Source organism: Hippopotamus amphibius, chromosome 9 (genome assembly GCF_030028045.1).
Source record: "Hippopotamus amphibius kiboko isolate mHipAmp2 chromosome 9, mHipAmp2.hap2, whole genome shotgun sequence".
Classification (NCBI taxonomy): Eukaryota; Metazoa; Chordata; class Mammalia; order Artiodactyla; family Hippopotamidae; genus Hippopotamus; species Hippopotamus amphibius.
The window spans coordinates 39,463,663-39,490,821 of NC_080194.1; the positions used below are offsets into that span (position 1 = coordinate 39,463,663).

Below are 27,159 nucleotides of genomic sequence, written 5' to 3' on the forward strand. Positions count from 1 at the left end.
CGGGGTCTAGAGTGCAGGCTCAGTAGTTGTGGTACCCGGCTGGCATATGGGATCTTCCTGGACCAGGGCTTGAACCCGTGTCCTCTGCATTGGCAGGCAGATTCTTAACCACTGCGCTACCAAGAAAGTCCCTTGTTCTAGGTGATTCTTTACTAATTGTTCCTTTTAAGTATTTACTTAGTTTCATTTTAGTTTTAGCTTTTGCACATAGATAACAAAGTCTTCCTCCGGGCAGTTTTTGATGCTATCAAAATGCCTAAGTCTTATATAGAGAGGAAGGCATTATAATTTAAGCAATAGAAGGTCAGCATTTCTAACTCACAACTCAAGAAAGACATACACCCATATTTTATTTAGGGCAGTGAAAAAATTGGGGAAACATAGGGTGTAATAATAGATACTAAATGCTGTCAATCTTTGGCCTGATTTGGGACTTTCTTCTGGGCACCCAGTAGAATTTTTAACCCAGGAATTTGCTGATGGCATGGTGGATCTCCTTGGTCTTAATACTGTATATGATTGGATTAAGCATGCTAGGAACAAACAGGTAGACATTGGCCATAAGAAGGTGGACAGCAAGTGGGGCATGCTTCCCAAAGCGGTGAACCAAGGACAGCCCCATCATGGGCACAAAGAATACCAGCACAGCACAGAGGTGTGAGGTACATGTTTGGAAGGTGCGAAGCCGCTCCTCTTTGGAGGCCAGTCTTGCCACTGTGTGCAGGATGACCCCATAGGACAGTGCAATGAGCACCAGGTCCAGCATCACAGTGAACACCACCAGCGTCAGCCCATACAAGTTGTTGAAGGTGGTGTCTGTGCAGGCCAAGTGTATCACCTCCTGGTGTAGGCAGAAAGAATGGGAGAGGACTCGAGACCCACAGTAAGGAAAACTCTTCAGGAGCAGAACAATGGGAACAAGGGCCACAGGTCCCCGGAGGATGACCATCAGGCCTGCCCTGATCACTCGCTGGCCCGTGATGATGACCGAGTACCTCAGGGGGTAGCAGATGGCCACAAAGCGGTCAAAGGACATGACAAGGAGCACTGAGGACTCCATGAAGGAAAACGAGTGGATGCAGAACATCTGGATTTGACAGGCTCCAAAGTAGATGCCATGGGAGTGGAACCAGAAGATTCCCATAGTAGTGGGCAAGGTGGACACTGACAGGCCCAGGTCAGTGAAGGCCAGAAAGGAGAGTAGATAGTACATGGGTGTGTGCAAGCGAGGGCTGCTCTTGATAATTATCAGGATGAAGCAGTTGCCTGAGATGGCCACGAGGTACAGAAGGAAAAAGAAGATGAAAATCCAGTGCTCGATGGTTTCCAATCCAGGAAAGCCAGTGAGGTAGAGCATGGGGCTGAACTGCGTGAGGTTGGACAAGGGTATGATGTGAGGACTGAGGGGATGTTGGGCCAGCATTCTTCAGGGGCTGAGCTGAAAATAAACGGACACTTTTGGTTATTAATTCTTCACTTTTACAAACATTCCCACCATCATAAGTAGAATGACGATTCTTATCTTTGGTATCTGCTACTTCACTGTTGTCATTTCCACCACCCAACTACCTGATTGAAACTCCCTTTGAAAGTACCATCCTCACCAGGTTTTTATGCCTTAGTCTCCTTTGCTGGCATCTCTTCATTGATCAGCCCTTAAATATAACCACTCTCATCTCTGACAAGTTTCTGTCCATGCTTTATTTCTTCCTTCTCACACAACGTTACCACTTCCATGACTTTATTTAAAATACTTATGTTGATAAATATGAAATAAATAACCCTAAAATTTTCTCTTGTTTTGATTTTCACATTCACATATCTAACAATAGCCTGAGCATCTAGGTGTTTCATAGTTATTCCAAACATATGTCAAAAATTTAAATTGTAGCCACTTCCACTACATGGTTTTCATTTCGTTGTTTTCATTAACCCAGTAGTAGAAATATGGACCTCAGAAATAAGTTCAGGAAGAGATATATGTTTGAGAGGTATTAGTACACAGGCCAGATGTGGAAACCTAAAAAGTGAGGGTAGAGGGAAGTTTCTAGCACTGACCCTGCAAAAGTCTGAAATTTAGAGTTGAAGAAGAAAAGACTCCACTGAGAAAGAAATAAATACCATTGAGGGAAATAAATGCCAGTTAGAATAAAACCAGGAGATTATGATCTGGTATGAGTTTCAAGAGGGATTAATCAATTGTATATAATTTTGCCAAGGGGTCAGGGTTATAAGGACTGATAAGTGACCAAAGAATTGAGCAACATGGAAGTTACAGCTGGTCAGAGCACTTTCAGAGGAGGGGTTGGGAATAAAGTCATCCAGCCCACCCCCAGAAAGACTATGCCCTTGGCAGTATTTCTGATTCCCTCTGCTGTGGCCAGGGCTGCTTCTGGGCCAGAACAGACAGAGTTCCCAGGTATTTTCCACAGGACCCCCTGAGTGGACAGCCATGTAGTATCAATAAAGCAGTTCTCAGGGGAAAAAAAGTGCGTTCATGCGTTCATGAGATCAAGAGGAAGAGACAGAGAACAAACATGCAGACAAGCACAATATAGAGGACTCAGGCAGTGATGAAGGCACATTTGAGGTTCATAAGTTCAAAGTGGGACCAGTCAGTGCTTAGGTGTGTTTTTAATCACTACACTATCTAATTCCAAAGTGAGCAGTCCTAATGCAAAGCAATCCTCCGTCATTACTCAGACCTTTCCTGCTTTGGCATCTTTCCAAATTCATCTTTTTTCTACCTCAGTCCACAAGCCCATATCGTTTTTTCTACAATTCCTCATGTATATGTTTCTTGTTTCTACTCTTCGTCTTGTTTTATATCTTGCTTTCCTAACAGAAACTGCCCTTGCTTTTTTGGCCAGTGAACATTGCTGTGATGTTTAAGACCATATACACAAAATCTCCTCTGACAGATGTCTCTTCACTTCCATATGTGGGGTTAGGCAAATCTTTCTCTGTGTACATATAGTACCCTTGCTGCAGCGCTGATAAAGTGTAAATGCACAGACATACATCCTGTATATTTCACATATATTTATTTGTTTATAATTATATATAGTATCTAATAATGTTATACATAAGTATACATAAATACAAATACATATAAGTATAAACAACATATATAAGCATATTTACTTATACTTTTTATATAATATATTCTTTATAAGCTACATAGATATTCTTTATATATGCATAAAAAGTAGATGTATATATAAGCATAAATGTATGTATAATAAAACATATATGTAAAATGCAAAATGTAAAATGTATGTATATTAATATATAAGTTTATCTTATATATCGTGAATGGAATATATACTACTTGTTCATTATATACAGTCCTTATATGTGTGTGTGTGTTTATAACATGATTTTTACCCACTTCTTGGACCCCTGGGGCGCACTGCAGTGTCTAACACATGGGGGCCACCTCTCTGTTTTGCATGAAAAGTTAAGTGAATGTGTGAATTGAGTACTTACCTCTTGTCCTGATTAGCTGTGTCTGGAGTTTGGGGTTGAGTCCTGTTTTCATTGACTTTGGAATAAGTCTAAAGATCTGGGGGAAATGAGAATTTTATAGAAAGACCATGACAGGGCTGGGATTGTTCCTCCTGGAAGGGAAGTTCCAGTGAGTTTCTCCTAGAAATGAAAGATTGTTCTCTATGTTAAGAGACCAACAGGGTCTCAGCACATAGTCATGGCTGATGACCATCTACTTACAATATTCATAGCAGAAGAGATGCAGGTGAGACCTAAAGAGGAAATTCCTGAAAAGAGAGACTTGCACTATGAAGTGAGCAATTAGATCACTACCTTATCTGTATGTTCTAAATATTCTTCTATTTCAATTCAATATATTCTATTCAAAAAATGAATTAGAGGTGGAGACCACTGTTTCTTATGCATAGGAGAGATGCAGGTGGAGCCTTAGCTAAGCACAAGGACGTGGATCAGACACCTTACTCTTGAACCAGGGAGAACCTTCCCACACTTGTCAATCTCCTGTCAACATACCTCTTGTGCCTAGGGTGGCAGAGGACAGTGAACGGGGGAGGGCATATCCCAGTTACTGGGGAAGTCACAGGGGCTGTCTGTATTAATACGCAAAGACTGAGGGCAGGACCTTCTCTGCTTTGCTAACTGGTCTAGCACACAAAATGCACTTAATATGTGTGTCGTTAAATGAACGGCATTTTGGTGGATGAGAGGAAAAGGGAGGCTGTGTGTACCAGCCAGCTCACCAGTGAGGAGTCTGTGGAGACCAGAGGGTGTGTGACATTCTGATGGCATTTGGAGGCTTATTTCCAGATAGGACCCCGGAAGGGCCTGGCCTGACCATGGAAACCCTGGTCAGGAGGAGAGAGGAAGCTCTTTCTCTGGCCTGAGTAACAAAATAGTGAAGATGGTCACTTCTTTTCTCTAGAGGATAGCAAGCCCAGATCCTTTCTCTGGCTCTGGGTCTGTGCAAACACACTGAGTATCAAAAGTGAAAGAGCTTCTGTAGGATCCTGGATTCCAAGACTTTATTTTGCAAATGAAAAAGCTAAGTAAGGCCCAGAGTGGAGAATACACCTGTTAAAGGTCATTCCAGTATTAGGAGAGGAGCCAGGATTAGAATTCAGACCACCTCCTTCCAGGATCACTGCCTTCTTGTATGCCTCTACATTCCCCTCTCCCTACATTTTCTCTCTTTCTTCTCATTTGACTCCCTAATACACCACCCTTGAAATCTGGCTCAGTACAGCAATAGAGACTTACTAGCAACTGATAATTTTAAAAAAGGGAAGCCAGGTCATCTGTACTGAAAAAAGAAGTGGGTAGGCAGGATGGCACCAGTGTTACCAAGAGGCATCAGGCTGTGTCTGTCTAGGAAGGATTTATCCTCCTTCCTTTGTGCATGTGAAACACCAAGGCTCCACCTGGGAGAAGCTGACAGCAAACAAAGAGTCCCCAGGGCTGGGGACCCTGTGGGCAGGAGCTGTCATGACTCTCTTCTCCTTGGTCTTCATCCCTGTCTCCTTCCATGGGTTTACCTGAGGCTGCAGTGCCCTAACTTTATAAGGTCAGTCTCCAGGCTTTGACTCCAGATATCTGCTGAAGAAACTTTCTTATAGGTTATAAACCTGAAATGTGTTCTTTGAAAAATTGGGATAATGCAAAGATGGAGAAATGCAACAAAAATTATGCATAGTAAGTTTTTCTAGGGATATAAATATTTTACAGCTTTATCCAGCAAGTGTATGTTAAATACAGATTTTTAATCTTTTTTACTTAACAGTATGCTGAAAATAGTTTTCTAAGTATTTAAATATAATTTTTAGGAGCAACAAATAATTTATCAAATGAATATGCAATAATTTATGTAACACTTTCTTCCTAGATACTTGGGATCCATATAGCTTTTTATTATTATGAATAATAATAAAACTAACTCATAATATTAATTTATCTATTATTTCAACAATATTTATTGAGCCCCGAGGTAGGTATTGAAGTTAGCTCTGTGACCAAACAGGAAAACAAATATTTGTCCTCAAGGAGCTTACATTCCAAAATCTTTATTTTCCATTTATAATTACTTTATTAAGGTAGAATTTTATTAAGGTTGTATTTCTGAGACACACTATATGAATACTTTTAAGTCCTTTGATGTATTTTGCTCTCTATAGAAGACAATTCAAATTACGTTTTCACAGCAGTGTATGAAAATCCCTCTTTTACTGAGTACTAATTAGCACAGATCTTGATTAATTATTTTCTTCAATATTTGATTATTAACAAGATGTTAATATATTAATTTGCATTTTAAATTCCAGTAAGGTAGACATTTTCAACTGTGTTATTATCTATATGTATTTTCTAATTTTGAAGATAAGGAAACTTAGATGTTAGTGACCTATTTGCTAGTAAGTGGCACAAATGGAACTCCAACTCTAATCTAAAGCTGAATCCTATTTCTTTATACCCCATTCTACCAGTGGGATTCATAGACAACAAATTTCCACTCAGTACGGAGAAGAGCACTCTGAGTCTCAGAATTGCTACTCAATAGTGTGGCCTACCCTGTGGATTTCAATTAAATTTCATAATGGAACCAGTCTCTGGGACTCCTTAGGGCCTCCCAAGCCTAACCTCCGAGATGCTAACATTGCTCCCCACACACACATAAGACACCACACAGACACAAAAGCTTTCCACTTTTATCCACTTTTAGAGTCTGGATATTTTTTTTTTTTTAATTTCACTTTGAACTTATTTTTTCAGAAGGAAATAACTCAATTGTAAACTACAGAGGATGATATAATAATCGCCTGAGTAAATGTGTATGTTTTAACATTTTGCCTATTTGCCTTAGATTTTTTTCCAGGTAGAATTGACGCCTCCCATGTAACACTTCTCACTTCAATTAACTTCCTTTTTTCCCTAAAGTTCTTTTCCAGAGTTTCCTATTTATCATTTTCAATGTGTTTTTTAATACTTTAATACATACACACACACACCAGGTAGTATGAAATTCCATGCTTAAAATAGTCTATAAAAGTTGTAACATATATATGTATTTGCACTTTATTTTTGGTCAATACTTTGTATTTATGATTTATTCATTTTGTATCATGAATAAAGGTTTATATTAAAGTTCATTGGTATATATTAATTTACTTGTCTATTTACTTTCACTTGTCTTTTCTCCTGTTGATGGACGACTAGGTTGTTTTCAATGTTCACTCTTACAAACAGAGCAGCAGTAAACATTCTTGTACATATATCCTTGCACAAGAGGTGTGAACATTTAGATAAAAGTCAGTAGTAGCTATATCATAAAGTGGGTACATCTTTCACCTCTAATAGATATTCCCAAATAGATCTGCATAGTTTGCACCAATCTACATTGGCCACCAGGTTATGAATCTTTGTTCCACAACAGCATCAACATTTGGTATTATCAGGCTTATTTCATTTTTGCTATTTTTATTGGTGAAATATGGTATCTCTTTGTTATTTATTTTGTGTTTTCCAAATTTCTAGAGAAGATAAATGGGTTTTCAGATCTCCATTGGCACATTTGTTTTTCTCTTTTGAGCATTGTTCAGTTTCATTTCGATTCTGTCTTTTATTTTATTTTATTTTTTTAGTAACGATATTCTTCAGCTATTTTGGACTTTAAACCTCAGTTGCTCATAGATATACATTGTAAATGTCACCTCTTAGTCTGTGACTATCATTGTCTCTGTTTCTTCATGTCTTCTGTTTTATAGTAGTTTTACTACCTAGCTATCTATCTACCTACCTAGCTATCTATCTATCTCTTCATCCTTCTGTATTTCTTTCAAACATTTTCAAGTTTTCCTTTCAACATTCGTGTCTTTAATTGAATACGTTTTTGTGTGTACTCTACAGTAAAGGTAAATTTTTATTTTTCATATGGATATCCAATTTGATTGGCACTATGCTGAATAATCCAGTCTTTCCAAATTGTTTTAATATTCCCTCTTTTAAGTATCATTATATCTATGAGTCTGTGTCTGGAATTTCTATTCTTTCCTCCTTATGTATTTAATTCTGCACAAGACTACACTGTTCAATGTGTTACAGCTTTGCAGAAACTCTCTGAATTTGTTGGGGGGTGCCCTCATTCACTGTTTATTTTTAAATTATCATGGCTATCTTTGGCTTTTTGCACTATCATATGAATTTTAGAATCACCTATTAAGTTGAACAGGATAATCAGTTGGAATTTTGCTTAGAAGTAGATTGATTTATAGGTTAATTCTGAATAAATAGACATATTAAATAAAAATCATGAATCTTCCTATTCATTAAGAAGATATTTCTCTCCACTTAATTATGCCTATTTGTTTTCATTTCAATGACATTGTCACAGAAAACGTGTTCATCTTTTGTTAAATTTATTCTTAAATATCTTATAGTTCTGTTTTATTTTGTTAGTTTATTATTATAAAAATTATATTTGTGGAAGAAGTGTCATCTTTCATCAAGATTCAAGAGATATGGAGATCAAAAGATGCCTAGATCCTAGACAACCAGAAACTAAAAAAACAGGGACCAAAATATAAATTAGGAATATTGGAAAATCTAGAAGGTTACAATGGTGTCTGATGCTTCTAACTCCACCAGGTGTTTTTTGATTGTTTGTTTGTTTTGTGGCACTCAGGTCTCCCTTTGTTGTCTGAGCAAGACCATGAGTTGGCACAAGACTATGACAGCTCCAGGACTGCACAGTGAGGCTGCCTTCACCCCCATCTTACACCTCTTCATGTACATGTTCTGAATATATAGACCAGTTTCTGTTCTAAATCACCACCAACACCAACTGCTACCACCACCTCTCCTCTTATTTTGACCAGGCATATAGAAAAAAACACAAAATTTGGATCAGAAACCATTTTATCACATATCAGCCATCTGTGTATCATCCTAATACATCCTCTCAGATTATGTACTGGCTAAGGAAAGAGATCAGGGGAAGCTAGAACACAGAGGCAAGGAAAGTTGCCTTGTGTGGAGGCAGGGATATAGCTATTCAGGGCCCAGGAACTCCTAAATGCCTAAGTCCATGGTAAAAAAGAGAGAACGGAGTTGATTAAACAGACTCAGCAAGTTTTCTCCTGGGTCCTGAATCAGGCAGGAAGAGTAGTAAATCACATTCTTGCAAGGTGTTCCATGCCCCTGACCTGTGAAGAGCAGTTCTCTGGGAGAACTTCCTTGTCACTGCAATTTTAATCTGTGGCAGAAGGGGCTTGAGGGTTCATGGGCCCAAACAAAGTAGAACTAGGAAAAAGATGGTGAACCTCTTGTATGGGTGCCATCAGAAAAAGTCTTCTTGGGATTTCTGGGTGTGAAGATGGAACGTTTCCCTAGAAAAGAAGAGACATTCTCTTTCTTAGCTTTCTTAGCTTTGAATCTCACTTTATGTATTTACATGTCCAGGAATTTATTTAGTATTTATTCATTGAGTATCTATTAAGTGGCAATCATTGCATTTATGGAGACTCACTGCTGAACAAGACATGCATAATCCTGCTAAGGAACTTAATTTAACAATGTATTGTGAAGATACTGAAAAAGAAACTGAAATAAAACACAGAAGAGTCCATTATTATGTAACAAATGTTAAAATAGGAAATGATGAATTCTTAGGGAGCAGGCACATGGAACACTTGCTCTGGTTTTGGAGAGAGGACCTGCCTTGAAAATGTCCATGACAAAGCAACCCCAATGCTAAGATTCCAACATGAATTTTGTTTAGTCAATGGTAGGAGCAATCTTCTCTCCCAATTTTAGGTTCACAGTCTCTTGAGCAATGGAATTATGACTTAGACATATTTGTGGTAGTTTCCTTCATTGGCGCTTTATTGCATTTCAGGTTATTGTGCAAGATCTCACAACTAGAGTGCCTAAAAGCAAGCACTGGTTTCAGTTACTGTCAGTAAATCCACAGGAAAGGTAAAATTAGAGAGGAGTAGAATCACATGTGGGGTTAAGGATGCCTACTAGGTGAACAAGGCCAGAAGAGAGCACATCATCAGAAAGATTTGGATGAGTTCAACCTGAATGAGCCCTTAGGAAAGAGTGCAGGTGTTCTGATTCTTTCAACGTGATTCAAGAGTCCAAAGGATATGGCTTATCCAGGATAGGAACTGAAGAGTAAGGTCTTGCGCAGATGGAGAAGTGGGAAACAGTGTCAAGGAGCCATGGAAGGAGGTATGTTTACTGACGTGAACCCAAACAATTGACATTTATCTGTCCTTTGCTAGGTTCTGTTCTGGATGCTTTTTAATTTATTGCTCCTTTTAAGTTTTTGTTTAGTTTCATTTAGTTTTAGTTTTTACACAACACTCAAAGGAATCTTCCTCTGAGTATTTTTTGATGCTCCCAACATATCTAGTTCTCATATATAGAAGAAGACATTATAATTTAAGCAAGAGAAAGTCAGGATTCCTAACACATAACTCAAGAAAGAAATTCATCTATATTTTATTTAAGGCAGTGAATAAGAATCTTGGGAAACATGGACTGTATATTTGGTACTAAATGCTATAAATCTCTGGCCTGATTTGGGACCTTCTCCTGGGCACTCAATGGAAGTTTTAGCCTCAGGACTCAACAGTCCTTTCTAAGACCCAGGAGCTTGCTGATGGCATGGCGGATCTCCTTGGTCTTAATACTGTATATGATTGGATTAAGCATGGGAGGAACAAACAGGTAGACATTGGCCATAAGAAGGTGGACAGCAAGCGGGGCATGCTTCCCAAAGCGGTGTATCAGGGAGAGGCCCACCATGGGCACAAAGAATACCAGCACAGCACAGAGGTGTGAGGTACATGTTTGGAAGGTGCGAAGCCGCTCCTCTTTGGAGGCCAGTCTTGCCACTGTGTGCAGGATGACCCCATAGGACAGTGCAATGAGCACCAGGTCCAGCATCACAGTGAACACCACCAGCGTCAGCCCATACAAGTTGTTGAAGGTGGTGTCTGTGCAGGCCAAGTGTATCACCTCCTGGTGTAGGCAGAAAGAATGGGAGAGGACTTGAGACCCACAGTAAGGAAAACTCTTCAGAAGAAAAACAATGGGTACGGTGGCTATAGGTCCCCGGAGGATGACCACCAGGCCTGCCCTGATCACTTGCTGGCCCGTGATGATGACCGAGTACCTCAGGGGGTAGCAGATGGCCACAAAGCAGTCAAAGGACATGACAAGGAGCACTGAGGACTCCATGAAGGAAAACGAGTGGATGCAGAACATCTGGATTTGACAGGCTCCAAAGTAGATGCCATGGGAGTGGAGCCAGAAGATTCCCATAGTAGTGGGCAAGGTGGACACTGACAGGCCCAGGTCAGTGAAGGCCAGAAAGGAGAGTAGATAGTACATGGGTGTGTGCAAGCGAGGGCTGCTCTTGATAATTATCAGGATGAAGCAGTTGCCTGAGATGGCCACGAGGTACAGAAGGAAAAAGAAGATGAAAATCCAGTGCTCGATGGTTTCCAATCCAGGAAAGCCAGTGAGGTAGAGCATGGGGCTGAACTGCGTGAGGTTGGACAAGGGTATGATGTGAGGACTGAAGGGATATTGGGCCAGCATTCTTCAGGGGCTGAGCTGAAAATAAACGGACACCTCTGGTTATTAATTCTTCACTTTTACAAACATTCCCACCATCATAAGTAGAATCACGATCCTTATCTTTGGTATCTGCTACTTCACTGTTGTCATTTCCACCACCCAACTACCTGATTGAAACTTCCTTTGAAAGATCCACCCTTACCAGGTTTTTATGCCTTAGTCTCCTTTGCTGGCGTCTCTTCATTGATCAGCCCTTAAATATAACCACTCTCATCTCTGACAAGTTTCTGTCCATGCTTTATTTCTTCCTCCTCAAACAGCATTACCACTTCCATGACTTTATTTAAAATCCTTATGTTGATAAATATGAAATAAATAACCCTAAAATTTTCTCTTGTTTTGTTTTTCACATTCACATATCTAACAATAGCCTTAGCATCTAGGTGTTTCATAGTTATTCCAAACATATGTCAAAAATTTAAATTGTAGCCACTTCCACTACATGGTTTTCATTTCGTTGTTTTCATTAACCCAGTAGTAGAAATATGGACCTCAGAAATAAGTTCAGGAAGAGATATATGTTTGAGAGGTATTAGTACCCAGGCCAGATGTGGAAACCTAAAAAGTGAGGGTAGAGGGAAGTTTCTAGCACTGACCCTGAAAAAGTCTGAAATTTAGAGTTGAAGAAGAAAAGACTCCACTGAGAAAGAAATAAATACCATTGAGGGAAATAAATGCCAGTTAGAATAAAACCAGGAGATTATGATCTGGTATGAGTTTCAAGAGGGATTAATCAATTGTATATAATTTTGCCAAGAGGTCAGGGTTATAAGGACTGATAAGTGACCAAAGAATTGAGCAACATGGAAGTTACAGCTGATCAGAGCACTTTCAGAGGAGGGGTTGGGAATAAAGTCATCCAGCCCACCCCCAGAAAGACTATGCCCTTGGCAGTATTTCTGATTCCCTCTGCTGTGGCCAGGGCTGCTTCTGGGCCAGAACAGACAGAGTTCCCAGATATTTTCCACAGGACCCCCTGAGTGGACAGCCATGTAGTATCAATAAAGCAGTTCTCAGGGGAAAAAAAGTGCGTTCATGCGTTCATGAGATCAAGAGGAAGAGACAGAGAACAAACATGCAGACAAGCACAATATAGAGGACTCAGGCAGTGATGAAGGCACATTTGAGGTTCATAAATTCAAAGTGGGACCAGTCAGTGCTTAGGTGTGTTTTTAATCACTACACTATCTAATTCCAAAGTGAGCAGTCCTAATGCAAAGCAATCCTCCATCATTATTCAGACCTTTCCTGCTTTGGCATCTTTCCAAATTCATCTTTTTTCTACCTCAGTCCACAAGCCCATATCGTTTTTTCTACAATTCCTCATGTATATGTTTCTTGTTTCTACTCTTCGTCTTGTTTTATATCTTGCTTTCCTAACAGAAACTGCCCTTGCTTTTTTGGCCAGTGAACATTGCTGTGATGTTTAAGACCATATACACAAAATCTCCTCTGACAGATGTCTCTTCACTTCCATATGTGGGGTTAGGCAAATCTTTCTCTGTGTACATATAGTACCCTTGCTGCAGCGCTGATAAAGTGTAAATGCACAGACATACATCCTGTATATTTCACATATATTTATTTGTTTATAATTATATATAGTATCTAATAATGTTATACATAAGTATACATAAATACAAATACATATAAGTATAAACAACATATATAAGCATATTTACTTATACTTTTTATATAATATATTCTTTATAAGCTACATAGATATTCTTTATATATAAAAAGTAGATGTATATATAAGCATAAATATATGTTTAATAAAACATATATGTAAAATGCAAAATGTAAAATGTATGTATATTAATATATAAGTTTATCTTATATATCGTGAATGGAATATATACTACTTGTTCATTATATGCAGTCCTTATATGTGTGTGTGTGTTTATAACATGATTTTTACCCACTTCTTGGACCCCTGGGGCGCACTGCAGTGTCTAACACATGGGGGCCACCTCTCTGTTTTGCATGAAAAGTTAAGTGAATGTGTGAATTGAGTACTTACCTCTTGTCCTGATTAGCTGTGTCTGGAGTTTGGGGTTGAGTCCTGTTTTCATTGACTTTGGAATAAGTCTAAAGATCTGGGGGAAATGAGAATTTTATAGAAAGACCATGACAGGGCTGGGATTGTTCCTCCTGGAAGGGAAGTTCCAGTGAGTTTCTCCTAGAAATGAAAGATTGTTCTCTATGTTAAGAGACCAACAGGGTCTCAGCACATAGTCATGGCTGATGACCATCTACTTACAATATTCATAGCAGAAGAGATGCAGGTGAGACCTAAAGAAGAAATTCCTGAAAAGAGAGACTTGCACTATGAAGTGAGCAATTAGATCACTACCTTATCTGTATGTTCTAAATATTCTTCTATTTCAATTCAATATATTCTATTCAAAAAATGAATTAGAGGTGGAGACCACTGTTTCTTATGCATAGGAGAGATGCAGGTGGAGCCTTAGCTAAGCACAAGGACATGGATCAGACACCTTACTCTTGAACCAGGGAGAACCTTCCCACACTTGTCAATCTCCTGTCAACATACCTCTTGTGCCTGGGGTGGCAGAGGACAGTGAAGGGGGGAGGGCATATCCCAGTTACTGGGGAAGTCATAGGGGCTGTCTGTATTAATACGCAAAGACTGAGGGCAGGACCTTCTCTGCTTTGCTAACTGGTCTAGCACACAAAATGCACTTAATATGTGTGTCGTTAAATGAACGGCATTTTGGTGGATGAGAGGAAAAGGGAGGCTGTGTGTACCAGCCAGCTCACCAGTGAGGAGTCTGTGGAGACCAGAGGGTGTGTGACATTCTGATGGCATTTGGAGGCTTATTTCCAGATAGGACCCCGGAAGGGCCTGGCCTGACCATGGAAACCCTGGTCAGGAGGAGAGAGGAAGCCCTTTCTCTGGCCTGAGTAACAAAATAGTGAAGATTGTCACTTCTTTTCTCTAGAGGATAGCAAGCCCAGATCCTTTCTCTGGCTCTGGGTCTGTGCAAACACACTGAGTATCAAAAGTGAAAGAGCTTCTGTAGGATCCTGGATTCCAAGACTTTATTTTGCAAATGAAAAAGCTAAGTAAGGCCCAGAGTGGAGAATACACCTGTTAAAGGTCATTCCAGTATTAGGAGAGGAGCCAGGATTAGAATTCAGACCACCTCCTTCCAGGATCACTGCCTTCTTGTATGCCTCTACATTCCCCTCTCCCTACATTTTCTCTCTTTCTTCTCATTTGACTCCCTAATATACCACCCTTGAAATCTGGCTCAGTACAGCAGTAGAGACTTACTAGCAACCGATAATTTAAAAAAAGGGAAGCCAGGTCATCTGTACTGAAAAAAGAAGTAGGTAGGCAGGATGGCACCAGTGTTACCAAGAGGCATCAGGCTGTGTCTGTCTAGGAAGGATTTATCCTCCTTCCTTTGTGCATGTGAAACACCAAGGCTCCACCTGGGAGAAGCTGACAGCAAACAAACAGTCCCCAGGGCTGGGGACCCTGTGGGCAGGAGCTGTCATGACTCTCTTCTCCTTGGTCTTCATCCCTCTCTCCTTCCATGGGTTTACCTGAGGCTGCAGTGCCCTAACTTTATAAGGTCAGTCTCCAGGCTTTGACTCCAGATATCTGCTGAAGAAACTTTCTAATTGGTTATAAACCTGAAATGTGTTCTTTGAAAAATTGGGATAATGCAAAGATGGAGAAATGCAACAAAAATTATGCATAGTAAGTTTTTCTAGGGATATAAATATTTTACAGCTTTATCCAGCAAGTGTATGTTAAATACAGATTTTTAATCTTTTTTACTTAACAGTATGCTGAAAATAGTTTTCTAAGTATTTAAATATAATTTTTAGGAGCAACAAATAATTTATCAAATGAATATGCAATAATTTATGTAACACTTTCTTCCTAGATACTTGGGATCCATATAGCTTTTTATTATTATGAATAATAATAAAACTAACTCATAATATTAATTTATCTATTATTTCAACAATATTTATTGAGCCCCGAGGTAGGTATTGGAAGTTAGCTCTGTGACCAAACAGGAAAACAAATATTTGTCCTCAAGGAGCTTACATTCCAAAATCTTTATTTTCCATTTATAATTACTTTATTAAGGTAGAATTTTATTAAGGTTGTATTTCTGAGACACACTATATGAATACTTTTAAGTCCTTTGATGTATTTTGCTCTCTATAGAAGACAATTCAAATTATGTTTTCACAGCAGTGTATGAAAATCCCTCTTTTACTGAGTACTAATTAGCACAGATTTGATTAATTATTTTCTTTAATATTTGATTATTAACAAGATGTTAATATATTAATTTGCATTTTAAATTCCAGTAAGGTAGACATTTTCAACTGTGTTATTATCTATATGTATTTTCTAATTTTGAAGATAAGGAAACTTAGATGTTAGTGACCTATTTGCTAGTAAGTGGCACAAATGGAACTCCAACTCTAATCTAAAGCTGAATCCTATTTCTTTATACCCCATTCTACCAGTGGGATTCATAGACAACAAATTTCCACTCAGTACGGAGAAGAGCACTCTGAGTCTCAGAATTGCTACTCAATAGTGTGGCCTACCCTGTGGATTTCAATTAAATTTCATAATGGAACCAGTCTCTGGGACTCCTTAGGGCCTCCCAAGCCTAACCTCCGAGATGCTAACATTGCTTCCCACACACACATAAGACACCACACAGACACAAAAGCTTTCCACTTTTATCCACTTTTAGAGTCTGGATATTTTTTTTTTTTTAATTTCACTTTGAACTTATTTTTTCAGAAGGAAGTAACTCAATTGTAAACTACAGAGGATGATATAATAATCGCCTGAGTAAATGTGTATGTTTTAACATTTTGCCTATTTGCCTTAGATTTTTTTCCAGGTAGAATTGACGCCTCCCATGTAACACTTCTCACTTCAATTAACTTCCTTTTTTCCCTAAAGTTCTTTTCCAGAGTTTCCTATTTATCATTTTCAATGTGTTTTTTAATACTTTAATACATACACACACACACCAGGTAGTATGAAATTCCATGCTTAAAATAGTCTATAAAAGTTGTAACATATATATGTATTTGCACTTTATTTTTGGTCAATACTTTGTATTTATGATTTATTTATTTTGTATCATGAATAAAGGTTTATATTAAAGTTCATTGGTATATATTAATTTACTTGTCTATTTACTTTCACTTGTCTTTTCTCCTGTTGATGGACGACTAGGTTGTTTTCAATGTTCACTCTTACAAACAGAGCAGCAGTAAACATTCTTGTACATATATCCTTGCACAAGAGGTGTGAACATTTAGATAAAAGTCAGTAGTAGCTATATCATAAAGTGGGTACATCTTTCACCTCTAATAGATATTCCCAAATAGATCTGCATAGTTTGCACCAATCTACATTGGCCACCAGGTTATGAATCTTTGTTCCACAACAGCATCAACATTTGGTATTATCAGGCTTATTTCATTTTTGCTATTTTTATTGGTGAAATATGGTATCTCTTTGTTATTTATTTTGTGTTTTCCAAATTTCTAGAGAAGATAAATGGGTTTTCAGATCTCCATTGGCACATTTGTTTTTCTCTTTTGAGCATTGTTCAGTTTCATTTCGATTCTGTCTTTTATTTTATTTTATTTTTTTAGTAACGATATTCTTCAGCTATTTTGGACTTTAAACCTCAGTTGCTCATAGATATACATTGTAAATGTCACCTCTTAGTCTGTGACTATCATTGTCTCTGTTTCTTCATGTCTTCTGTTTTATAGTAGTTTTACTACCTAGCTATCTATCTACCTACCTAGCTATCTATCTATCTCTTCATCCTTCTGTATTTCTTTCAAACATTTTCAAGTTTTCCTTTCAACATTCGTGTCTTTAATTGAATACGTTTTTGTGTGTACTCTACAGTAAAGGTAAATTTTTATTTTTCATATGGATATCCAATTTGATTGGCACTATGCTGAATAATCCAGTCTTTCCAAATTGTTTTAATATTCCCTCTTTTAAGTATCATTATATCTATGAGTCTGTGTCTGGAATTTCTATTCTTTCCTCCTTATGTATTTAATTCTGCACAAGACTACACTGTTCAATGTGTTACAGCTTTGCAGAAACTCTCTGAATTTGTTGGGGGGTGCCCTCATTCACTGTTTATTTTTAAATTATCATGGCTATCTTTGGCTTTTTGCACTATCATATGAATTTTAGAATCACCTATTAAGTTGAACAGGATAATCAGTTGGAATTTTGCTTAGAAGTAGATTGATTTATAGGTTAATTCTGAATAAATAGACATATTAAATAAAAATCATGAATCTTCCTATTCATTAAGAAGATATTTCTCTCCACTTAATTATGCCTATTTGTTTTCATTTCAATGACATTGTCACAGAAAACGTGTTCATCTTTTGTTAAATTTATTCTTAAATATCTTATAGTTCTGTTTTATTTTGTTAGTTTATTATTATAAAAATTATATTTGTGGAAGAAGTGTCATCTTTCATCAAGATTCAAGAGATATGGAGATCAAAAGATGCCTAGATCCTAGACAACCAGAAACTAAAAAAACAGGGACCAAAATATAAATTAGGAATATTGGAAAATCTAGAAGGTTACAATGGTGTCTGATGCTTCTAACTCCACCAGGTGTTTTTTGATTGTTTGTTTGTTTTGTGGCACTCAGGTCTCCCTTTGTTGTCTGAGCAAGACCATGAGTTGGCACAAGACTATGACAGCTCCAGGACTGCACAGTGAGGCTGCCTTCACCCCCATCTTACACCTCTTCATGTACATGTTCTGAATATATAGACCAGTTTCTGTTCTAAATCACCACCAACACCAACTGCTACCACCACCTCTCCTCTTATTTTGACCAGGCATATAGAAAAAAACACAAAATTTGGATCAGAAACCATTTTATCACATATCAGCCATCTGTGTATCATCCTAATACATCCTCTCAGATTATGTACTGGCTAAGGAAAGAGATCAGGGGAAGCTAGAACACAGAGGCAAGGAAAGTTGCCTTGTGTGGAGGCAGGGATATGGCTATTCAGGGCCCAGGAACTCCTAAATGCCTAAGTCCATGGTAAAAAAGAGAGAACGGAGTTGATTAAACAGACTCAGCAAGTTTTCTCCTGGGTCCTGGATCAGGCAGGAAGAGTAGTAAATCACATTCTTGCAAGGTGTTCCATGCCCCTGACCTGTGAAGAGCAGTTCTCTGGGAGAACTTCCTCGTCACTGCAATTTTAATCTGTGGCAGAAGGGGCTTGAGGGTTCATGGGCCCAAACAAAGTAGAACTAGGAAAAAGATGGGGAACCTCTTGTATGGGTGCCATCAGAAAAAGTCTTCTTGGGATTTCTGGGTGTGAAGATGGAACGTTTCCCTAGAAAAGAAGAGACATTCTCTTTCTTAGCTTTCTTAGCTTTGAATCTCACTTTATGTATTTACATGTCCAGGAATTCACTTAGTATTTATTCATTGAGTATCTATTAAGTGGCAATCATTGCATTTATGGAGACTCACTGCTGAACAAGACATGCATAATCCTGCTAAGGAACTTAATTTAACAATGTATTGTGAAGATACTGAAAAAGAAACTGAAATAAAACACAGAAGAGTCCATTATTATGTAACAAATGTTAAAATAGGAAATGATGAATTCTTAGGGAGCAGGCACATGGAACACTTGCTCTGGTTTTGGAGAGAGGACTTGCCTTGAAAATGTCCATGACAAAGCAACCCCAACGCTAAGATTCCAACATGAATTTTGTTTAGTCAATGGTAGGAGCAATCTTCTCTCCCAATTTTAGGTTCACAATCTCTTGAGCAATGGAATTATGACTTAGACATATATGTGGTAGTTTCCTTCATTGGCGCTTTATTGCATTTCAGGTTATTGTGCAAGATCTCACAACTAGAGTGCCTAAAAGCAAGCACTGGTTTCAGTTACTGTCAGTAAATCCACAGGAAAGGTAAAATTAGAGAGGAGTAGAATCACATGTAGGGTTAAGGATGCCTACTAGGTGAACAAGGCCAGAAGAAAGCACATCATCAGAAAGATTTGGATGAGTTCAACCTGAATGAGCCCTTAGGAAAGAGTGCAGGTGTTCTGATTCTTTCAACGTGATTCAAGAGTCCAAAGGATATGGCTTATCCAGGATAGGAACTGAAGAGTAAGGTCTTGCGCAGATGGAGAAGTGGGAAACAGTGTCAAGGAGCCATGGAAGGAGGTATGTTTACTGACGTGAACCCAAACAATTGACATTTATCTGTCCTTTGCTAGGTTCTGTTCTGGATGCTTTTTAATTTATTGCTCCTTTTAAGTTTTTGTTTAGTTTCATTTAGTTTTAGTTTTTACACAACACTCAAAGGAATCTTCCTCTGAGTATTTTTTGATGCTCCCAACATATCTAGTTCTTATATATAGGAGAAGACATTATAATTTAAGCAAGAGAAAGTCAGGATTCCTAACACATAACTCAAGAAAGAAATTCATCTATATTTTATTTAAGGCAGTGAATAAGAATCTTGGGAAACATGGACTGTATATTTGGTACTAAATGCTATAAATCTCTGGCCTGATTTGGGACCTTCTCCTGGGCACTCAATGGAAGTTTTAGCCTCAGGACTCAACAGTCCTTTCTAAGACCCAGGAGCTTGCTGATGGCATGGCGGATCTCCTTGGTCTTAATACTGTATATGATTGGATTAAGCATGGGAGGAACAAACAGGTAGACATTGGCCATAAGAAGGTGGACAGCAAGCGGGGCATGCTTCCCAAAGCGGTGTATCAGGGACAGGCCCACCATGGGCACAAAGAATACCAGCACAGCACAGAGGTGTGAGGTACATGTTTGGAAGGTGCGAAGCCGCTCCTCTTTGGAGGCCAGTCTTGCCACTGTGTGCAGGATGACCCCATAGGACAGTGCAATGAGCACCAGGTCCAGCATCACAGTGAACACCACCAGCGTCAGCCCATACAAGTTGTTGAAGGTGGTGTCTGTGCAGGCCAAGTGTATCACCTCCTGGTGTAGGCAGAAAGAATGGGAGAGGACTTGAGACCCACAGTAAGGAAAACTCTTCAGAAGAAAAACAATGGGTACGGTGGCTATAGGTCCCCGGAGGATGACCACCAGGCCTGCCCTGATCACTTGCTGGCCCGTGATGATGACCGAGTACCTCAGGGGGTAGCAGATGGCCACAAAGCAGTCAAAGGACATGACAAGGAGCACTGAGGACTCCATGAAGGAAAACGAGTGGATGCAGAACATCTGGATTTGACAGGCTCCAAAGTAGATGCCATGGGAGTGGAGCCAGAAGATTCCCATAGTAGTGGGCAAGGTGGACACTGACAGGCCCAGGTCAGTGAAGGCCAGAAAGGAGAGTAGATAGTACATGGGTGTGTGCAATCGAGGACTGCTCTTGATAATTATCAGGATGAAGCAGTTGCCTGAGATGGCCACGAGGTACAGAAGGAAAAAGAAGATGAAAATCCAGTGCTCGATGGTTTCCAATCCAGGAAAGCCAGTGAGGTAGAGCATGGGGCTGAACTGCGTGAGGTTGGACAAGGGTATGATGTGAGGACTGAGGGGATGTTGGGCCAGCATTCTTCAGGGGCTGAGCTGAAAATAAACGGACACTTTTGGTTATTAATTCTTCACTTTTACAAACATTCCCACCATCATAAGTAGAATCGCGATCCTTATCTTTGGTATCTGCTACTTCACTGTTGTCATTTCCACCACCCAACTACCTGATTGAAACTCCCTTTGAAAGTACCATCCTCACCAGGTTTTTATGCCTTAGTCTCCATTGCTGGCATCTCTTCATTGATCAGCCCTTAAATATAACCACTCTCATGTCTGACAAGTTTCTGTCCATGCTTTATTTCTTCCTCCTCAAACAGCATTACCACTTCTATGACTTTATTTAAAATCCTTATGTTGATAAATATCAAATATCTATAGTTCTCTTTTTTTTGATTTACAGACTCACATATCTTATAGCAGACTGAGCTTCGGCATCTAGGAATTTCATAGTTATTTCAAAATATGTAAAACTTTGACTTATAATCACTTCCACCAAGAAGGTTTTCATTTATTCATTTTTACTAACTCAGTAGCAGAAATGTGAACTTCAGAACTAAGTTGAGGAAGAGATATATATTTGAGAGACATTAGTATATAGGCTGGAGGAAGAAATGTAAGAAGTGAGGATAGAGGGAAGTTTCTAGTTTTGAGCCCTGGGCAAACCTAAAATTTAGAGTTGGAGAAGAAAAAAAACCATTAAAAGTGAGGGAAATAAATGCCAGTTAGGAAAAACAAAACAAACAAACAAACAAACAGGAGACTGTGGTCTTGTATGAGTTTCAAGAGGGATTAATCAATTATATGTAATGTTCTCAGGGTCACAAGGGCTGAGATGTGACCAAAAGATTTAGCCATGTGGAAGTTATAGAAGATCTTGAGAAGAGCAGTTTCAGAGGAGGGGTTAGGAATATAATCATCCCCGCCTACTCCAGAAAGACTATGACCTTGGTATTATTTCTGATTCCCTCTGCTGTGGCCATGGCTCTTTCTTGGCCAGAACAGACAGAGTTCCCAGGTGTTTTTTACATGATGACTTGAGTGAGCAACCATGCAGTATTAATAAATCCGTTCTTAGCGGAAAAAAAAGTGTGTTCACATGATGAAAAGGAAGAGAGAGAGAACAGGTGGACAAGAGCAATGTAGTAGGGCTCAGGCAGTGATGAAGGCACACCTGAGGTTCAAAAATTCAAAGGGGAAACAATCAGTGCTTAGGTGTGTTTTTAGTCACTACATTTACCTACTCAGATGCAGAACAGGACTATGAAGAGAGTTGAATTTTACCAGATTAAGGTTAGGATAGGCTAGCATGACTAAAGGCAAGTGTATACGCAAAGGAGTGATGACAGTGTTGTATTATGGACACAAATCTAGATAAAAAGAAAAGTTAAAACATGAGAGAGTGAGGGACACTAAAAAGGGATCAGGGTTCTAGAGTACGGGATGGGTTTGGTTTGCTGATATAAGGTAAAGGCTGATTTAAGATGAGGTACATGGGAGGAGATCAAGGGGCTGAGGGTGAAATTGCTGATTGAATCCAAGAAGGGAGTATTGACATCACTAAGAGTTATATTTGGATCAGTAGTGGAAAGAGACAAGTGAGTTGGTGCTAAAATCTTCAGTGAACAAAGCAGTGTGACTAGAAAGGTGGTTGGTGGATGAACAAGGAGGCACAGCTGTGATAAGCATGCCGTCGTGCACTGGAAATAATGGGGGGTGGGGGGGTGGACAAGAAGGAAAATGTTCAGGAAGATCAGGCTCAGCCCTTTATCACTTTGACAAGGAAGTGAAAGACCCATTCACACTCACCTTCCTTATTTCTTTATCCCTAAGTTCACTACTCAACCAACCACCCAATGTTTGCTTTTTGTTTGTTTGCTTTGGGGTTTTTTGGGGGGTTTGTTTTTGTTTTTAAACCCACTTGGCTAAAGTGATGCTCTTTAAATTCACCAGTGACCTCTAGGGTTGAAGTTCAATGGAGACTCATTAATCATACCTGACTTGTTTACAGCAGTTGTGTCTTATGGCCATGCCTTCCTTTTTAAAGCTCTCTTTTGGAATTTTTGATGCCAGTACCTGCTGGATCTATATTAATTTTTATGACAGCTCATATTTAGTTCCTTCCATCCATTGCTCAAGTGTTCATGCTACTCAGTCTCCTGACCTTGCACAACTTCTCATTTATTGCATTTTCTATTCTTCTTATTCTTTTTATTGTTATTGTTATTAGTAGTAGTATTAGTAGTAGAAGGCTGATAACCCACAGGTGTGTATCTATAGTCCAGACAACTCTGCTATATGCATCAGAACTGAATTTCTGGCTTCCTACTAGTCATCTCCTGATGAATGTCAATTAACCCAATACATCTAATACTGAATCCATCATCTACCCTGTCCATACTTGATTCTCCTTCTATTTCTGCATCTTTGGTGATATATTTTATAATTTTTCAATCATCCAAGACAACATTTTGTATCTCATGCTTTACCTGACCTCCTTCTTCCCAATTCTTGTTTTTAACAGTTAAGTATTTTCTACCTCTTAAATATCCCTATGTTGGTTCTTTCATCTCCAACCCTGTGTTCAGTGTCATCGTTCTTCATTTTTCCTGCTTAGCTGGCCTTTCTGCCACTGAAGTTGCACAGCCTGACACCCATTCTAAATCCATTGCCTCCTGCAGTCATGGGGCTTTTCTGGAAAGTGCTAAGTTGAGTCTCTGCACTGTTCTCAGTCCTTCAATAGCTTCCCTTTCACCAGGATACAGTTTAAACTTGTAAAAGAGCTATGGTGATAGCTCCAATTTACTGAGCCCATACATGATGTAGATACTATGTAAAACTTTACACACATGTGTATATTTCTCATACACAAATATGAGTCATTTCATCCCCACTTCACAGAAGAGGAAACTACATAAAAGGTAAATAATTTTCCCAAGGCCTCACATCAGGAGCTAATTCCAACTCTCACATAAACTCACATCAGGGATATATCAGTGAACTAATGTCAGGGATGGGTTTTGAACCCATATCTACCTAATTCCAAAGTGGGCAGTGCTAATAAAAGAAAATCTCTGTCTTTAGCCAGCACTTTCCTGCTTTTACATCTTTCCAAATTCATCTTTTTTTCTACCACAGTCAGCAAACCCACATTGTTCTTTCTAGAATTTCCCACATGTAACTTTTTTATTCTATTCTTTATATTGTTTTATACCTTGCTCTTCTAACACAAACCATTCTTGCTTTTTTGACCAGTGAATATTTGCAGATCTTTTAAGACAGCAAAGATATAATTTCCTCTGAAAATTCTCTCTTGACTTCTTTGTTTAGAGTTAGGCAAATTCTTCTCTGTACTCACATAATACCTTTGCTGTAGTACTATTGACATTTAAAAGCACATATATACATCTTTTTATATATATATATGTACATATATATGCACACATATATACTTTTATATAGTATGTACTAATGTTTTTATAACTATATATAGGTAGAAATATGTATAAGTATAAATAACAAGTATAAGTATATTTACTTATACATACTATTTATATAACATAATATGATATAACATAATATTTGTTCTTTATATATGTGTGTATTCTTTATATACTATACAGATATTCTTTTATATAAATAATGTATAAAAGTATATACAAGCATAAATGTATGCTTAAACATATATTTACACTTGTATATTCATATATGTGTTTATCTTACATACAGTATATATATATATATATATATATAACTTGTATATTATATACAGTCTTTATATGTGTGTGTGTTTATAACTTATTTTAACCCACTTTTTTCTACCAACTAGACCCTTGGAGCCCAAGTGCAGTGTCTAACCATAGTGGACACCACTGCGATTTTGGATAAAAAAATTAAGTGAATAAGTGATCAAAGGCTTACCTCTAATCCTGGTGAGGTGTGCCTGAAGTTTGGAGTTAAGTCCTGTTTTCACTTCAGAATAAGCAGGGCAGGGAGAGAGATCTGGGGGAAATGAGAATTTCATAGAGAGACCATGACAGGGCTGGGGTTATTCCTCCTGGAAAGGAAGTTTTAGTGAGTTTCTCCAGGAAATGAAAGATTATTCTCTATGTTAAGGGATCAAGAGATAGTTCTCCACTTCTGCTGAAAAACAGAAGTCCATCTGTCAGCACATAGTCATGGCTAATGGCAATCCTTTTACAGTATTCACAGCACAAGAGAAGCAGGTGAGACCTAAAGACGAAATTCCTGAAAAGAGAGAGATTTTCATTATACAGTGAGTGACTAGACCTCCATCTTATCTGTATGTTCTAAATGTTCTTCTGTTTCAATTTAATGTATTCTATTCAAAAAATGAATTAGTGGTGGAGACCACTATTTTTTATGTATAGGAGAGATACAGGTGGAACCATTGCTAAGCACAAGAACATGGATCAGACACTTTACTCTTGAACCAGGGAGAACCTTCGCACACTGGTCAAATTCCCATCAACACACCCCTAGAGACTGAGGTGGCAGAGGACTGTGAAGCCCCAGTTACTGGGGAAGTCACAGGTGCTGTCTGTATTAATACACAAAGACTGAGGGCAGGACCTTCTCTGCATTGTTAACTGGTCTGGCACAAAAAATGCACTTAATCCATGTGTACCAGCCAGCTCACCAGTGAGGAGTCTGGGGAGACCAGAGGGTTTGTGACATCCTGAGGCAGTTGGAGGCTGATTTCTAGACAGGCACGAGGATGGACCTGGCCTGGCCATGGAGACCCTGGTCAGGAGGAGAGAGGGAGCCCTTTCTCTGGCCTGAGAAACACAATAGTGCAGGTAGTTGCTCCTCTTCTCTGGGTCTCGAGAGCAAGCCCTGATCCTCTCTCTGGCTTTGGGTCTGTGCAAACACACCAAGTATCAGAAGTGAAAGAGCTTCTGTGGGATCCTGGATTCCAAGACTTTATTTTGCAAATAAAAAAGCTAAGTAAGGCCCCGTGTAGGGAATACACCTGACTAAGGTCATTCAAGTGTTAGGAGAAGAGCCAGGATTAGGACTCAGACCACCTCCTTCCAGGATCACTGCTTTCTTAGATGCCTCTACCTTCCCGTATCTCTGTGTTTTCTCCCTTTCCTCTCATATGACCCCCTAATACCCTCCCCTGAAACCCTGGCACAGGACAGCAGTGGAGACTCACCAGCAGCTGCTAATTTAAAAAAAGGGAAGCCAGGTCATCTGTACTGAAAAAAAGAAGAGGGTAGGCAGGATGGCACCAGTGTCACCGAGGGGCCTCAGGCTGTGTCTGTCAAGGAAGGATTTGTCCTCCTTCTTCTTCTATGCATATGAAACACCAAGGCTCCACCTGGGAGAAGCTGAGGACAAACAAAGAGCCCCCAGGGCTGGGGGCCCTGTGGGCAGGAGCTGTCATGACTCTCCTCTCCTTGGCCTTTATCCCTCTCTCCTTCCGTGGGCTCACTGGAGGCTGAAGCTCCCTAACTTTACAGGGTCTGTCTCTAGGCTTTGGCTGCTGACAGGTATCTACTGCAGGAAGCCTGGCACTACCTTATTGTACCCACTACTTCTGCTTTATGAAGAAACCAGTCCTAGTCACCTGCCACCTCAATTATTCCTTTCTTTTGATCATTAAAATAAACTCATAGTTTGCGGGCAAGTTTGGATGTGATATATGAAGATTATTCATGCATCTTCCACATTGGCTGTAAATAGCTTATCTTTGAAGCACAACACCTACCACTACCCTAAGGTTCTCTTGCTCGTGCACTCATTTTCATGCCTATTTCTATGTTTCCTTTTACAAGATCATTAACTTGTCCTTCACCTCTACCATGGACAGAACTTTTGAGCCTAGAGATCAGCCAGAGTAAAACATTTATATATACTCCCACCCAAATACCTGCCCAGGCCAGTGTCTCAGGCTTTTCCAAGGCTCTCTATCCAGGGATAAGATATGTGATAAACATCTTTGTGACATTTTTTAGTTAAGACAAATAGCAAAGCACGTAAAGAAAAATTAGTTGATATAAACCCAACTTCATCAATATTAACAGTTTGCTCTTCTCTTCAAAAGACTATTTTGAAATAAAAATTCAATTCAGAGCTTGGGAAAAATTCTTTACAATATGTACATTTGAAAAATAACTTGTATCCAGATTAAATAAATGACTCTTACAACTCAATAATACCAATAATGTTTATAATAATAATAAAACGATCCAATAGAAACAGGCAAATCTTTAATCCAAATATTTTCACAAAAGAAGATATTTTAATGGCTAAGAATTATATAAAATATAATCAAAGTATTCATCATCAAGGAACTGCAAATTAAAACCACCATAAAATGCCACTTTACACACACCAGAATGGCTACAATTGAAGCAACAGAA

General features: G+C 38.9%; 3 protein-coding genes across 3 annotated transcripts; all 3 read right to left on the minus strand.

Annotated features, from left to right (window-relative positions):
* Window positions 1-460: 460 nt before the first annotated feature.
* LOC130829396 (olfactory receptor 51M1-like) lies at window positions 461-1,423 on the minus strand. The gene has a single exon (XM_057695898.1). It carries the CDS (start codon window positions 1,421-1,423, stop codon window positions 461-463), a length of 963 nt encoding a protein of 320 aa, XP_057551881.1.
* An 8,708-nt stretch (window positions 1,424-10,131) lies between these two features.
* Window positions 10,132-11,109, minus strand: LOC130860820 (olfactory receptor 51M1-like). The gene has a single exon (XM_057749380.1). The coding sequence runs from the start codon at window positions 11,107-11,109 to the stop codon at window positions 10,132-10,134; it is 978 nt and encodes a 325-aa protein (XP_057605363.1).
* Window positions 11,110-19,813: 8,704 nt separating this feature from the next.
* On the minus strand, window positions 19,814-20,791 carry LOC130860821 (olfactory receptor 51M1-like). The gene has a single exon (XM_057749381.1). The coding sequence runs from the start codon at window positions 20,789-20,791 to the stop codon at window positions 19,814-19,816; it is 978 nt and encodes a 325-aa protein (XP_057605364.1).
* Between the last annotated feature and the right edge of the window lie 6,368 nt (window positions 20,792-27,159).